The sequence below is a fragment of the Anopheles coluzzii genome, chromosome 2, assembly GCF_943734685.1.
Source record: "Anopheles coluzzii chromosome 2, AcolN3, whole genome shotgun sequence".
Taxonomy (NCBI): Eukaryota; Metazoa; Arthropoda; class Insecta; order Diptera; family Culicidae; genus Anopheles; species Anopheles coluzzii.
This window is the reverse complement of record NC_064670.1, coordinates 103,863,224-103,876,048: the sequence shown is the minus strand read 5'-3', so window position 1 is coordinate 103,876,048 and position 12,825 is coordinate 103,863,224. Positions and strand designations below refer to the sequence as shown.

The 12,825-nt window shown below is 50.2% G+C and overlaps 3 protein-coding genes across 3 annotated transcripts; 2 read left to right on the top strand and 1 right to left on the bottom strand.

Moving 5' to 3' along the window:
* The first annotated feature begins 150 nt into the window (after window positions 1-150).
* Window positions 151-2,322, top strand: LOC120949704 (eukaryotic translation initiation factor 3 subunit L). The gene is made up of 2 exons (XM_040367169.2): window positions 151-305; window positions 435-2,322. Exons 1-2 carry the CDS (start codon window positions 276-278, stop codon window positions 2,022-2,024), a joined length of 1,620 nt encoding a protein of 539 aa, XP_040223103.1. The 5' UTR covers window positions 151-275; the 3' UTR covers window positions 2,025-2,322.
* A 132-nt stretch (window positions 2,323-2,454) lies between these two features.
* On the top strand, window positions 2,455-4,673 carry LOC120951627 (zinc finger protein 3 homolog). The gene is made up of 6 exons (XM_040370427.2): window positions 2,455-2,702; window positions 2,761-3,365; window positions 3,429-3,936; window positions 4,007-4,176; window positions 4,243-4,384; window positions 4,455-4,673. Exons 1-6 carry the CDS (start codon window positions 2,550-2,552, stop codon window positions 4,605-4,607), a joined length of 1,731 nt encoding a protein of 576 aa, XP_040226361.2. The 5' UTR covers window positions 2,455-2,549; the 3' UTR covers window positions 4,608-4,673.
* Window positions 4,674-6,172: 1,499 nt separating this feature from the next.
* On the bottom strand, window positions 6,173-12,450 carry LOC120953545 (uncharacterized). The gene is made up of 5 exons (XM_040373598.2): window positions 12,290-12,450; window positions 9,482-12,203; window positions 9,209-9,405; window positions 9,001-9,138; window positions 6,173-8,685 (listed from the first exon to the last, which is right to left on the bottom strand). The coding sequence occupies exons 1-5, from the start codon at window positions 12,290-12,292 to the stop codon at window positions 6,283-6,285; spliced, it is 5,463 nt and encodes a 1,820-aa protein (XP_040229532.2). The 5' UTR covers window positions 12,293-12,450; the 3' UTR covers window positions 6,173-6,282.
* Between the last annotated feature and the right edge of the window lie 375 nt (window positions 12,451-12,825).

Genomic DNA, 12,825 nt, shown 5'->3' with positions numbered 1-12,825 from the left:
CGGTTGGAATATTTTTTCTCTTTATTTTCAGCTATTTTCTGTGCAATCGCATTTCTTGTGTTGTTATTTGTTGATTTTTTTTTAATTTGTCCTACCTTTTCTCTACGTACCTTGTGCGATTGGCATGACAGCAGCTTTGACAGCTGCCAGCGTATTGGCGTTTTCTGCTTTTTCCTCTTGCTACGAAGCAATCGGAATCGTTCGGTGTGTGAGCTGGTGTTTTGTGAAGAAAATCGTGAATTTCTCCCCGAAAGCGACCGCTACCAGCATCCAAGATGTACTCGAACGAAGAACCATGGGAGGGTGTAAGTAAATCGTCACGAGTGACACGCTAAAATCAGCTCACTGTTCCACCATCTGCCGAGCAGATCGTGGAAGAGAAATGCACCCCCTGTTAAAACATAACCTAACTTTGCTGGAACCCCCGTTTGTAGGGCTACGATGAGTACGGCTACGAGATGGGCATGCCGGAGGATGGCATGTACGATCGAGGCTACTTCCCCATGCACGAGGACGTGAAGAAGTTCCTGATGTACTTCTGCACCGTCATCAAGGATGGGGTGGTGTACGAGATCCAGAATCTGTACGAAAACACCTTCCCGAAGCTGAGCGAGCAGCACTTCGAGAAGAAGGCCTGGCCGAGCGAGGAGGAGGTGGCGCACCTGGTCGACAACGACAACCTGTTCCTGATCCTGTACAAGGAGCTGTACTACCGTCATCTGCACGCCCGCATCCAGGGCGGTCCGTCGCTCGAGCAGCGGCTGAACTCGTTCTACAACTACTGCAACTTCTTCAACTACATCCTGCCGTCGAAGGAGCCGGTGCAGCTGGAGCTGCCCGACATCTGGCTGTGGGAGCTGATCGACGAGTTCGTGTACCAGTTCCAGAACTTTGCGCAGTACCGCGCCCGGCTGACGGACAAGACGGACGAGGAGATGGACATGCTGCTGAACAACAACAGCAAGGTGTGGAACATCCTCTGCATCCTGAACGTGCTGCACTCGCTCGTGTCGATGTCGAAGATCAAGGACCAGCTGGAGGCGGCCGCGGCCGGCAAGGACCCGGAGGCGGTGGCGGGCGAGTTCGGGCGCCACTCGTTCTACAAGATGCTGGGCTACTTCAGCCTGGTCGGGCTGCTGCGCGTCCACTCGCTGCTCGGCGACTACCACCAGGCCATCAAGGTGCTGGAGCCGATCGAGATCCACAAGAAGAGCCAGTACTCGCACATTCCGTCGTGCCAGATCAGCACGTCGTACTATGTCGGGTTTGCGTACATGATGATGCGCCGCTACTCGGACGCGATCCGCACGTTCTCGTCGATCCTGCTGTACATCCAGCGCACCAAGCAGCTGTACAGCGCCCGCTCGTACCAGAACGACCAGATCAACAAGCAGACGGACCAGATGTACCATCTGCTCGCCATCTGTCTGGTGCTGCACCCGCAGTGCATCGACGAGTCGATCCAGCAGGTGCTGCGCGAGAAGAACTACCACGACAACATGTACAAGATGCAGTGCGGCGACCTGGACGTGTTCCGCAACTTTTTCGTGTTCGCCTGTCCGAAGTTCGTGTCGCCGGTGCCGCCGCCGCCGGACGCACCGATCGAGGACTACGTGAAGGATGCGCTCGAGCACCAGATCAACGTGTTCATGGACGAGGTGAAGCAGCAGCAGGAGCTGCCGACCATCCGGTCGTACCTGAAGCTGTACACCACGCTGCCGATCATGAAGCTGGCCTCGTTCATGGACCGCAAGCCGCAGGACGAGGTGGACGAGCAGAAGCTCGAGAACCTGCTGACCCGGCTGCTGTGCTTCAAGCACAAGATGAAGAACGTCGTGTGGACGAAGGGTTCGAGCGGACTGGAGGGCAAGTTCCAGTCCGGTTCGGAGCTGGACTTTTACATCGACAAGGACATGATTCACATCGCCGACACGAAGGTGTCGCACCGCTACGGTGACTTTTTCATTCGTAAGGTCATGAAGTTTGAAGACCTGAACCGCCGTCTGCACGCCATCAAGGGTTAAGTGACGGGGTGGAAAAGATAAGCAGTAGCAGCAGCAGCAGCAGCACGATTTTCATTTCTATACTATATCTAGCAGCATACCCAGATACACATTGCAAACAATTCAATATCTACGTTTAGTCGGTTTTTGAGCGCGGCAGGAGAGAAGTGACGAGGAGGACGGACTGCAGCAAACTTATTCGCACGCGAAGAGAGCAGGAAATCGTATTATAATTTTTAGAAATAGGGAGTCATCGGAGTGCACATTCGCAGTTCAGCAATAAATAATGTATTGCCATTGTGGAAGGCTCCCGGCCAAAGCGTTTACTGTGTGCGCGTTTCATTGATTTGAGAAATGTGAGAAAGCTAATAGGAATTTGAAATTCCAACTCGATTGTTTCACGTCGACATTGAATGACGTTTTTCCGCTTGTCATGCTGATTTGTTTATGTTTTGGTCGACAAAAGGGTCGCTTCCTTCGCCTGCAGTTGCTTGGAAACCGCCGTGTTCACCTGATCTTCCTGCACTGCGTACGGAATCATCCGGGATGGCTACATTCCGGCTGGAACACTTTCCAAATGTGTGTCGCATATGCTTGCAGCACCAGCCGGAGAATGTACTTATCTCAGTGGAATCGTTGCATTACAACCATGTGAAAATGATCGATGTGATAGACGAGCTGATGGGTCCCGTTTTACCGGTGAGTAATGGAAGGATAATCTCCACCCGACAATTGTTTAATAATCTTCACTTTACAGGAGCTGCATCACCATACTCCTTCCGGTATTTGTGAATCATGCTCCACAGAACTGATCGCTTTTCTAAACTACCGAAATCGGCTAAAACTCGTAGGGAAGTTTGTACATGCCCTGGTTCATTTGAGAAACGATCACACAGTACCGCTGGAAAATGTCTTTCGAGATCATCAGACGGAATTGTTGAGTGTATTGCACGAGCTAAACATTACCGATAAACTTGAGCTAGTCGTTCAAGATTTGATAGATGCATTCAAGGTGGCGCAGGACTCAATGCATGATGCTGAACGAACTGAACAGAGCTCCACACCATTCCAACAAACAACGAGCGACGATGAGAGTGCAAGTCCAACACCCGAAGAGTTTGAAATGTTTGAGTTGGATGAAGAAATGCTCCCCGAAGGAATGAACGATCGCAATGAAGATGATATTGCTGAAGAATCTGTCGACGTGTTGGAGGCAATAAGCGTAGCAAAATCGGCTGAAAATAAGTCTACCAGAACCCTACGAAGTAGGCGACAGAAAGGAGAAATGCATCAGTGTCAACATTGTCCATTTACAACACATCTGCTGAAAGCGTTTAAGCAGCACACAAAGAAGCATGAAAGGTAATGGTAATGTGAAACCGTTTCCAATCGTTCGCTTCTAATGACTTTTTAACATTCTTTCAGCAAAGAACCCACCCAACACACCTGCAAGCGTTGCAACGAAACGTTCACCACAAAGCGCGACTTGCTGCAGCACAAACGGTCCACCCACCGGGATCACATGTGCGATACGTGCGGGTTAGCGTTCGACACCAAGTTTGCGCTGGAAACACACCGCAAACGGCACGAACCAGTACGCCCGTACAAGTGCGAATACTGCCCGCTGGAGTACTATACCAAGGCGGAACAGCTGCTGCACGTTCGCCGGCTGCATCTGAAAGCGTTCGAGGTAAGCTGCGCCGAGTGTGCGCTAACGTTCCGCACGAAGCAAATGCTTGCGCAGCATATGAAAACGCACACGAACCAACGGACGCACACGTGCACAGTTTGTGGGTTTAGCTTTAAATCACATACGCACCTGAACCGGCACACGAAGGAACTGCACCGGGGGGTGGTGTATGAGTGTGATCATTGCAGTGCGTCGTACCGGCGCAAGGATAAGCTCCGAATGCACGTGGAAAAAATGCATAATGTGAGTGTGTGAGGGGACGGGGTCGAAATTTCGGGACACACATTGTTAAAACGGGACTTTATCTTTCCAGATTCAAACGTACTTTGTCTGTAATATTTGCCTCCATTCGTACGATACGGATGAAAAGCTGCAAGAGCACAAAGCGCACCATCAAAATCCGAAAGATTTACAGTGTGGAGTGTGTCTGGGGGCGTACAAGACGAGGGAGGAATTCGACGACCATCTATGTATCACGTATCGGTAAGAAGGACGCAAAACCAGCGTGAATTCGAATTGCACCCATAAGCTTTCTTCTCTTCATTACAGTGAAAACTACGTATGCTGCGAGCGCGATTTTAGGTATCACTTTTTCTACAACAAACACATGTTCCTGGCGCACGGACAGCAGACGAACGTGCGCGTCAAACCCGCGGATGGCATGCTGCTGGGACAGTATCGTGCAAAGCGGGTAAGGTTCGAAGCGGAATAGGAAGAGTAGGCTTCATTAGCAATTTATTGTTTTCATTGGCCATTTTCAGAAACAAGCAGAACGCTGTCCAAAATGTGAGCAAGAGTTCCCAACCCGACAGCAGAAGAAAAAACACATGCAAAGCTGTGGTGCGCTGGAGTACGAGGTCGTTGAGGTTTTTGTCCCCGAGGACAATGGGAGTGTTACCATCGGTGGGGAATAGAATGATGAAATCGACCGTGATCATCATACTTTACAGAAAGACATGCAATTTGGGGTATTTTTTTCAGTAATGCGCTTATATTTAACATATATTTATAGTTAGGAGCATTAGTACGATTATCACATGTTGCCAGCATCATCAGAATAGTCGCCCTTTCCTTTGCGACCCTTTCGCCGGCGCTCCTTCTTCTTGCCTTTGGTATAATTTGAATCAACGTTGTTCAACTTCTTGTGTTTCTTCTTTTGCTTCCCATTCTTGTCCGGCTTCGGTTTGAAGATCATGCGTGGTATGCCCAGATCGTAGTAGGTTAGCCGTTGCAGCTCATTCGCCTTACACCGTTGCTCATATTCCTTCCAAAGCGTCTGATAGTCGCCGTGGTCGTACGCGGTAAACAGGTACCGTATCGCTTCGTCGATCTTGTTCCGCCGTTCGGGTGGCAATTCCTGCTTCCAGGGATCGGCGTTCATGCACAGGTCCATCTCATGGCGCAGATAGTTCAGGTGCGTACGGCCCTCGCGCAACCCGTACACGCCGAGCAGCAGTGTGTTGAGCTGACGGCGTAAAGCTTCCCGCGCCTTGCGCTGACTGCTGTCGGTCGTCTCATATTCGGCCAGCACACAGCGTATGCTCTTCTTTTCCCCTACCAGACCGCGCAGAAATTTGGCCATGTACAGCACCATTCGGTTGGAAAAGCGGGGCCCGGTTATGCTGTAGTATTTCTCGTTGCCAGGATCATCCGCTGGAGTAGGATGGCGCGATGTTTGGGGCTGCTGCTGTCGTTTGGCTGGTACGAGTTCCTGTGATGTTTGGGGCTGCTGCTGCCGTTGGTTTGGTTTGCAGTCCCGTGATGAATGGGGCTGCTGTTCTAGTTGGAATGGTATGAAATCCGGCGACGAATGGGACTGTTGTCGTCGTTCAAATGGTATGAAATCCTCCGATGCATAAGAGTCATTCACCTGCCGTGCTGAACTCATCGCTTATGTTTCTTCTATTAACAAGCACTAGTACCGGTTCAGTCTCGTTCGGTTCCTATTCTGTCGATATCGATTAACCAAGCGTTCCAACAGCTTCTCTGCCTTTGCTACCTACTAGCCCACGGACGGAGTTTTAGATCTTCCAAAGCTGTAGCTCTTGAATATGATTTAAATGATTAATAATATGATCTTTTCCGTGCTGGATATGTACTTGCGAGCTGAATGCGAATGCAAGAAAATTTGTGGCATGGTGCCCGGCGTGTACCGTTTATGTCATATGCTTGATTTCTTGCTTATCGTTCCCGCTGTCCTGTCATTCAAATTGACCGTTATAACGTCCGTAAAAAGCTGCCTTCCCAATCTCTAATAAATCACACACATTTTGCAGAATTCTAGTAAAATATACATTGCACGAGGGAGATAAGAGCTACGACGGAGTTTGTTTGCCCATAAACGAGGCGTTACGATGCGAAAAACATGCACAAGAGTGAAATCAACAACATGCTAAACCGTAATTCTTCCGACTAAATCGTGGGAACGCATCTTCAGCGGTGTCATCAGTTGCAATCGAAAAACAAAACAAAAAATCTGTTGCGTATTTATCGTACACTTTCATGAGCGCCTGTATTTCTGCTACCAACTCTCATGAACCGGTGTGTGGGGTTCTTTCGCGAAAGCACACCACACGCACACCACCTCTCTCATCGCCGCAACATGTTCTGCAGTCGTTCCAGCTGGCTCAACTCCTGCTCGCGCAGTGTGTTGTCCCATTCGGTCAGACGTGCTACACTAGCGGGAAAAGCACCCGACGGACCGCTAGGGCCCACGTCGTTCGACTGTCCGAACCATTGGAAACGATGTTCCGTCTGTGGTGGCGTGCTATCGAACACTGCCCACCGGTTTTGATCGCGATCATCGTACCACTCGTTGCCATGTTGCGGAAAGTCCTGCTGCTGCTGCTGCTGCTGTTGCTGGTAGTTGGACCCGTTTGCTCCAATCCAATCCGATTCCTGCACGTGGCGCGTTGAGCTGTCCAGCTGGTCGAGACGATCCGAATCAATCTGCTGATCGGCGTACGTGTTCATAATGAAATCATCGGCATACCTCCTATTGCCCTCACCATTATGATGCATCGTCGCATCGGTATCAATGTAATCGTCGGCTTGCTGTTCTTCTTGATTGAAACGTTGCTCCTCGTGCTGCTCCTGGTGGTGATTCCAGTCTAGTTGGGCCCGTTTCTCTGCTATACTGTTAGACCTGGTGCGAGGTTTTTTCGCGTCTTTTTTCACGATTGGCGACTTGTTTTGCTTTTTCTGTGGCTGTTTTTTCAGAGTTTCAATAAACTTTAGGTAATGGTAATCGGCTGCATGTTGCGTAGGGCGTTTACAGCAGGTTTTATTTTTATTTACGGCGTCAGCCTTTAGTGGTCGTTGTTGAACTTCCAAATCAAAGAATGTTATCCTTCTCAACTTGTTTGAATGCTTAAGTTCCTCAAACTCGTCGGCCAATGTTGCATAATCTTTATGATCGTATCCCGTAAATATGTACCGAATCGCTTCATTTACGGTGTCACGCTGAGCTTGCGGGACCTCACTGTCCCGTGGCTTCGTTTGCAAACATAATGCCAATTGGGTTCGCAGTACATTGAGGTACTTTCGTCCTTCCCGCATTCCATACACACCGAACAGCAGAATGTTCAATTTGCGGCGATGCCTCGCAATGTTTGCCTGGTTTGCATTGGACCAATTCTCCAGTAGTTTACTCATTGGCAAATGTTGTGAAGATACCAGCTGCTTTAAATGACCTCTGATGTATTTCGCCATTTTGTTTGAAAGCTTAGGACAGTTGCTAATTTCGATGTTGTTGTTGTCTGCAATTACTTTTTGCTGCGTACCGCCCGACAGGTAGCGCACCAACTCCTCATGAAACCGGTCCTGCGCCTCGGTTGTGCCGTGAATTTGCAACATATTGCCGACCGATTCGAACGTTATGCTTAACCGCACGTTGTGCCTTTGGCCGGCCTCGTTAAGAAACTCGCTACCCTTCAGCGACAGCAGCACCTTGGCATGGTCTTTGCTGAGCACCACTTTGGCATCCGTTTCGACCGGTTCGCCCGCCTTTGGCATTATTGAACGATCCGGTTCAGCAACTGTTACGATGGCATTTGCTGGCGGTTCCGACGTCTGTGGCGGCGAAGGTAGTGTAGCCTGTTCGGCAGTGGGTAGGATTGGCAGCGGCGGTCGCTGTGGTCGCGGCGGTCTGGGTGGCAGTGGTGGTAGTGTAAATAGATCCGGCACCTCAGCCTCAGTAGAAAGTGGAATAAAATCAAGAGAGAGCGCTGCTTGTTCACTTTGACTGCTGTTAATATTAGCCGACGTTCGATCCTCCGATGGGCGAGATGTGATGCCACCGCCGCTGGTTTCGCAAGCCACTTCGGGCTGCTTTTCTTCTTCGGTATGAAACTCTGAAAAACTGTAGTTGGAATTTTCTTCCACTATCGTTAGAGCAGCTCGTTGGCTGTCAGTTTGGTTGCATGGCGCTGGTGTGACCTGCGGGGAAATCTCTTCCTCCTTAGGTTCTATTTCGTCCTGTTCCTGCTGCGAAACAACCGGCTCCGCAGGCGGAGAAGATTCTATCAGTAGTACCTCATCCTTTTCCTGCTTCACTTCTGGTGGCGGTTCTTCCTGCTGCTGCTGCTGCTCGACAACTTCCACAACATCATCCACACTCGGCCGCTTTTCGTACTTTTCCAGCAGACCAGTAGTTCGCAGAAAGTTGTAGTAGAACCCGTTCTCGTTCTGCGTCATCTCGGACAAGTTTAGCTCGCACCCGTTGGCGTCGCTGCTGAGCAGATTGTACCGAGCGGTCGGATCGAGCGCCAGTCGCCGCTGCTGTTCCTCCGTCTGACGCTTACTGGAGCGATTGTACTCGCCACGGTAGGCTGGCAGGTAGGAGCTCACGCTTGTATTTGGTATCGGGTGGCCGAAGATCCGACGCGCATCGTTACACTTGTGGGCCTGGTGGCCGTGCCGGCAACAGACGCAGCACCAACGTGCTTTCGGGTTTTTCACGAAATCCTCTTTCAACGGTACATTATCCTCAATCTAGCATACATGAAATACATACACGCACACGCCATCCGGTGCAGAAAACAAATTTCTTAGTGAAACATTATCTTCAATTTCTCCCCCAGATTGTACCAGTGATCCCGGATTGCGTTCCGATCACACGTCGCTATTGTCAAGCAATAGAGGGTGAGTATTGGTGGAGCAACTCGTTTGGCATGCCAAACATGGTTTTGCTCTCTTTCCTCTCGATCTCTAACTGTTTGATCGATCTATCAGAGCTTCATATTGCCCACAACGACACCGTGTGTCATTTTGCAAAGCTCCTTATACCTAAAAAAAACAAATACTTACCGTACTGTGGTATCGCCGCCAGAGATCCGGACAGCTACGCTGAGTATGACCACGCACCCCACAGGAGAAACAGATAGTGTCAGCATCCCGTGCGCACGTTTTGCAACCACGGACAAAGTTGCGCGTCTTGGCGCCACACTAAGAGCAGAAGAAAATTATCGTGTAGGCACTAAATCAACCGTTTGATTGTTGAAACGTGGATGCTTACGTTCAGGCAGACCGTTTTCGGACAGCGTGGTTCCCTGTGTCCTTGCTCGCCGCACATGTAGCAGGTGACCAGTTTCGGCGCGTTTCGACACTTGAATCTCACGTGTCCCCGCTCACCGCAATTGCTGCAAATGATTTCCTTCCTGGGAGGGTCCGGGTAACGATCCTTGAGCAGTAAGTACCAATGCCTGCTATCACCTAAAAAAACATACAGAACAGTTAGCAAAAGAATTTTCTGCCCATAAATTTTCTCATACACAGCGTCGCTACTTACGGGGCATCTGTCTCAGAATTGATTTCAAATTGAGGTCCTCATCCGCCCACGATGTGTTGTAGAACTGCTTCATTTCGTCGTTCCACGCACAGTCGGGACCGACCGGTGGTGCTTTGCTGGAACACGAGCCGCCAGAAGCAACGGAAGATCGACCGTTGAAGCTATTGTCGATTATCCGTAGATCATCATCATCATCATCGTCTCCATCGACGTCGGAATCGGCAATGATTTGAATTTGGTCCGGCTCTGAAGTCGCGCTGTGCACAGCTCTCGAATCTTCTTCCATCAAATCCTTTGACCGTTGTGCGGGCGTGTTCGTGCTGCTCTGCTCCAAACAAACGGCCTGAACCTCGGGAGTGCTGCAACCACTGCCAGCGAGCCGCTTCTTAGCACTGGCTTTCGGTTCCTTCTGTTTCTTCTTCTTCTTAGCAACAACAACTTCTGGCTGTTCCTGATCGGCAGGAAGCTCCTCACTGGTAGCTGGCGTTGGTTGTTCATTAAGCTTTTTCTTTTTCTTCAGATTGCGAGCGGCTTTCGAGGGCGTTTGCTGTTCAGTGAGACTATTTTGTTTTCGTTTCTTGCTAGTAGCAACCGTATCTGCCGCTTTGGTGCCTGTTTTACCTTCATTCGCTAGCAAAGCGGCCACATCGCCATCAGCGTCAGCATCATCATCATCCTCGTCCTCCTCATCCTCGGTGTCGGAAACCGCCCGCACAATGTCGGTCAGCAGACAGGCAAAGTCTTCGTCGGAGTACGTTTCCGAGTTGTACTGCTTTCGCTTGCGGCCGAGCCGCTTCTTCGACTCCTTCGCCTGTTTGTGCTTCTCGTTGCCCTTCTCCTCCTGCAGGAAGCTCTCGTCGTAATCGCTTTCGGACGATACGTCGCCCATCTGTTCGAAGAAATTGGAGGCCGAGCGGCGCGATTTCTTCCCCGGTGGTCCCTTAGGGGTGCTGGCTTTGCTGGCCGGCCGAGCAATGTCGTAATCGCTTTCAGACGACACGACATCGTCGACGGGCGCGATGGTGGTGAGGTTCTTTTTCTTCTTCCCTTTCGGGCCGGCGGTGCTTTTGCTTGGTGCGGGTTCATTTGCAGCACATTCGCTTACTACCTTGTCTGTTAGGGTGCCCGGGGTTGCCGTAGGTTCCTTTTGCACTGAACTATCTTTTTTGGATTTCGTTTTCTTGGCCGAACCATCACGCGGCTGCTTCGGTTCCATTTCGAAATGTTTCCTAGCAGCCTCCAGCACTAATGTGAGGGGCGATTTGCTTCTCGCTTTGGTCTTTCCCTGAGGTTTAGCGTTGCTGGCAGTGTCGTTGGACCCAGCAGCCACTGCTTTGTTGCTGTTTGCATTGTTCTTAGCAACGCTTGGAGAAGCCGCTGCTGCTACGATGCTGGGAGATGCCGGAGCCGCTTTTGATGCTTTCACTTTCGATGGAGTCTTTTTAGTGTTTGTCGCGCTATCCTTTTTACCTTTCGTAGCGGATTCATTGCACTGTTGAGATTGTGATTTGGACGCACTTCCTTTATCCGTTTCTGGTGGCCGTTTTTCCTGGTCGGTCGTCTCGCTGCTCGTGCATACCGTGTCTTCCGATGAGATCGACGGGACTCTTTCCTGCCGCGCCTCGGGTGTGCTCTTCTTCCCCTTGCCGGAGGCACCGGGCCGGGGAGCACCTTCGACGGCACATTCCAGCTCATCGTCGTTCGGTATGCTTTCGGTGAAGCTGTCGTTCAAACGGGACCGATCGTGCTGGCCAATGAAATCGTCCGACATGATCGAGCTGTTCGAGGGGCTAAGGCAACGCGGCGAAACCGAGGTAGGCTTTTTCTTCTTCTTTTTCTGAGACTTGGGCAATGCAAACTGGACGCTGGGCGGGGGCTGTTCTTCCTCCTCGTCGCTGCAATCGATACAGATTTGCGGTGGCGGTGGTGTTGGTATGATTATGACCTCATCCGTCTCATCGTCGGACAATGGCACAGGAGCGGAGGTACGTTCCGGTCTCGCTGGCCAGGGCTTGGACACCTCGTCGTCGGATGAGTTCAGTATGATTTCAGCCACGATTTGCTGCTGCTGCTGCTTGCGGTGTCTCATTTTCTTTGCCTTTGCCTTCTTCACTTCCATCGTTTGTGCGGCATTCTGTTTCCTGTCTTTGTTGATGAGCTTCGTTAAGTTGGCCAGTTTCTTTTCTACCGCCAGCAGCGGCTGTTTGGTTTGCTTCTTCTTCTTCAGCTGCAGTCCTGGATCCTTCTGTGGGATGTGTTTAGCCGCGGGGGCTACTATGGAAGGTGTGCTTTGATGGGCAGATTCAACCGGCACTGATTGACTCTCCACGGGCGGTGGATCGCCCATATTGCCCAGCAACGACTGATACGGCGTGATGAACATCTTAGTAACCTCTGTGATTCCTCCTTCGCTGACGTTTCCTGGGGCAGTCGTTGCGGGCGAGGATGGTTTCGGGGCGACGCCCGTTTGCGGTTTGTTCCCGGGATACGGGGCGCCACGATCACCGTAACTGGGAACGGCAGAGCCGGCCCAATACCGCTTCATATTGGCGGGCAGCGTACCGGATCCATTGTTAATTACCGCGTTTCTCGAAACCACGCGTGCAGTAGTGGAAGGAGTGACCGGTGCTGGATCGAACACGCTTTGCGGATTCTCATAAGCATGATGGATGGAGGAATATAGCCGTTCTTCTAGCGCGGCCAGATCTCGCTCCTCCAAATCCTGTGTTGATGCAACAGTATGAAGTGGGTCATAAGGCGAAACATATATGATAGCGCTGCAGCGTGTTGGCCGGCGTGTTTACTTACCATTTTATAGCAGAACAGTGCGCACGATGATTTTAGTTGAAAGTGTAGAATAAATTGTGAAAGTAACAGCTAATATTAACCTAAACTGTCGTGAAACTTCGTGTTCACCACATTTTGTGTTTTCCTACTGCACGCGGAGAATGAAAGAACGAGGAATTGTCAGCATGACAGCGCCTATAAATACGACCAAGGTTCATATAGAGCAAGCTGCCCGTTAATTGTGAAGCTACACGTACACGGCAACAATGCTCGTGGCTCAAAATAGGGAAAGAAACGAAATTTTGTCCAGATTACATTTTATACTTAAATTTATTTTAAAGTGAAACGCCGTTCATCCGGGCTCATCGGGACTCGACCGCACCTGGATACTCGAATAATAACGATAATGGGTGCAAGTATATTTGTATCATTAATTCTTGAAGTGTTTTTTAATCTGTGTTAAGTTTTGGTAAAACCTGTAAGTTTTATGAATTTTAAATTGGTTCAAAAGAAATATTTGAAATTCGATATGGATTTCAGTGTTTTTGGTTATTAAA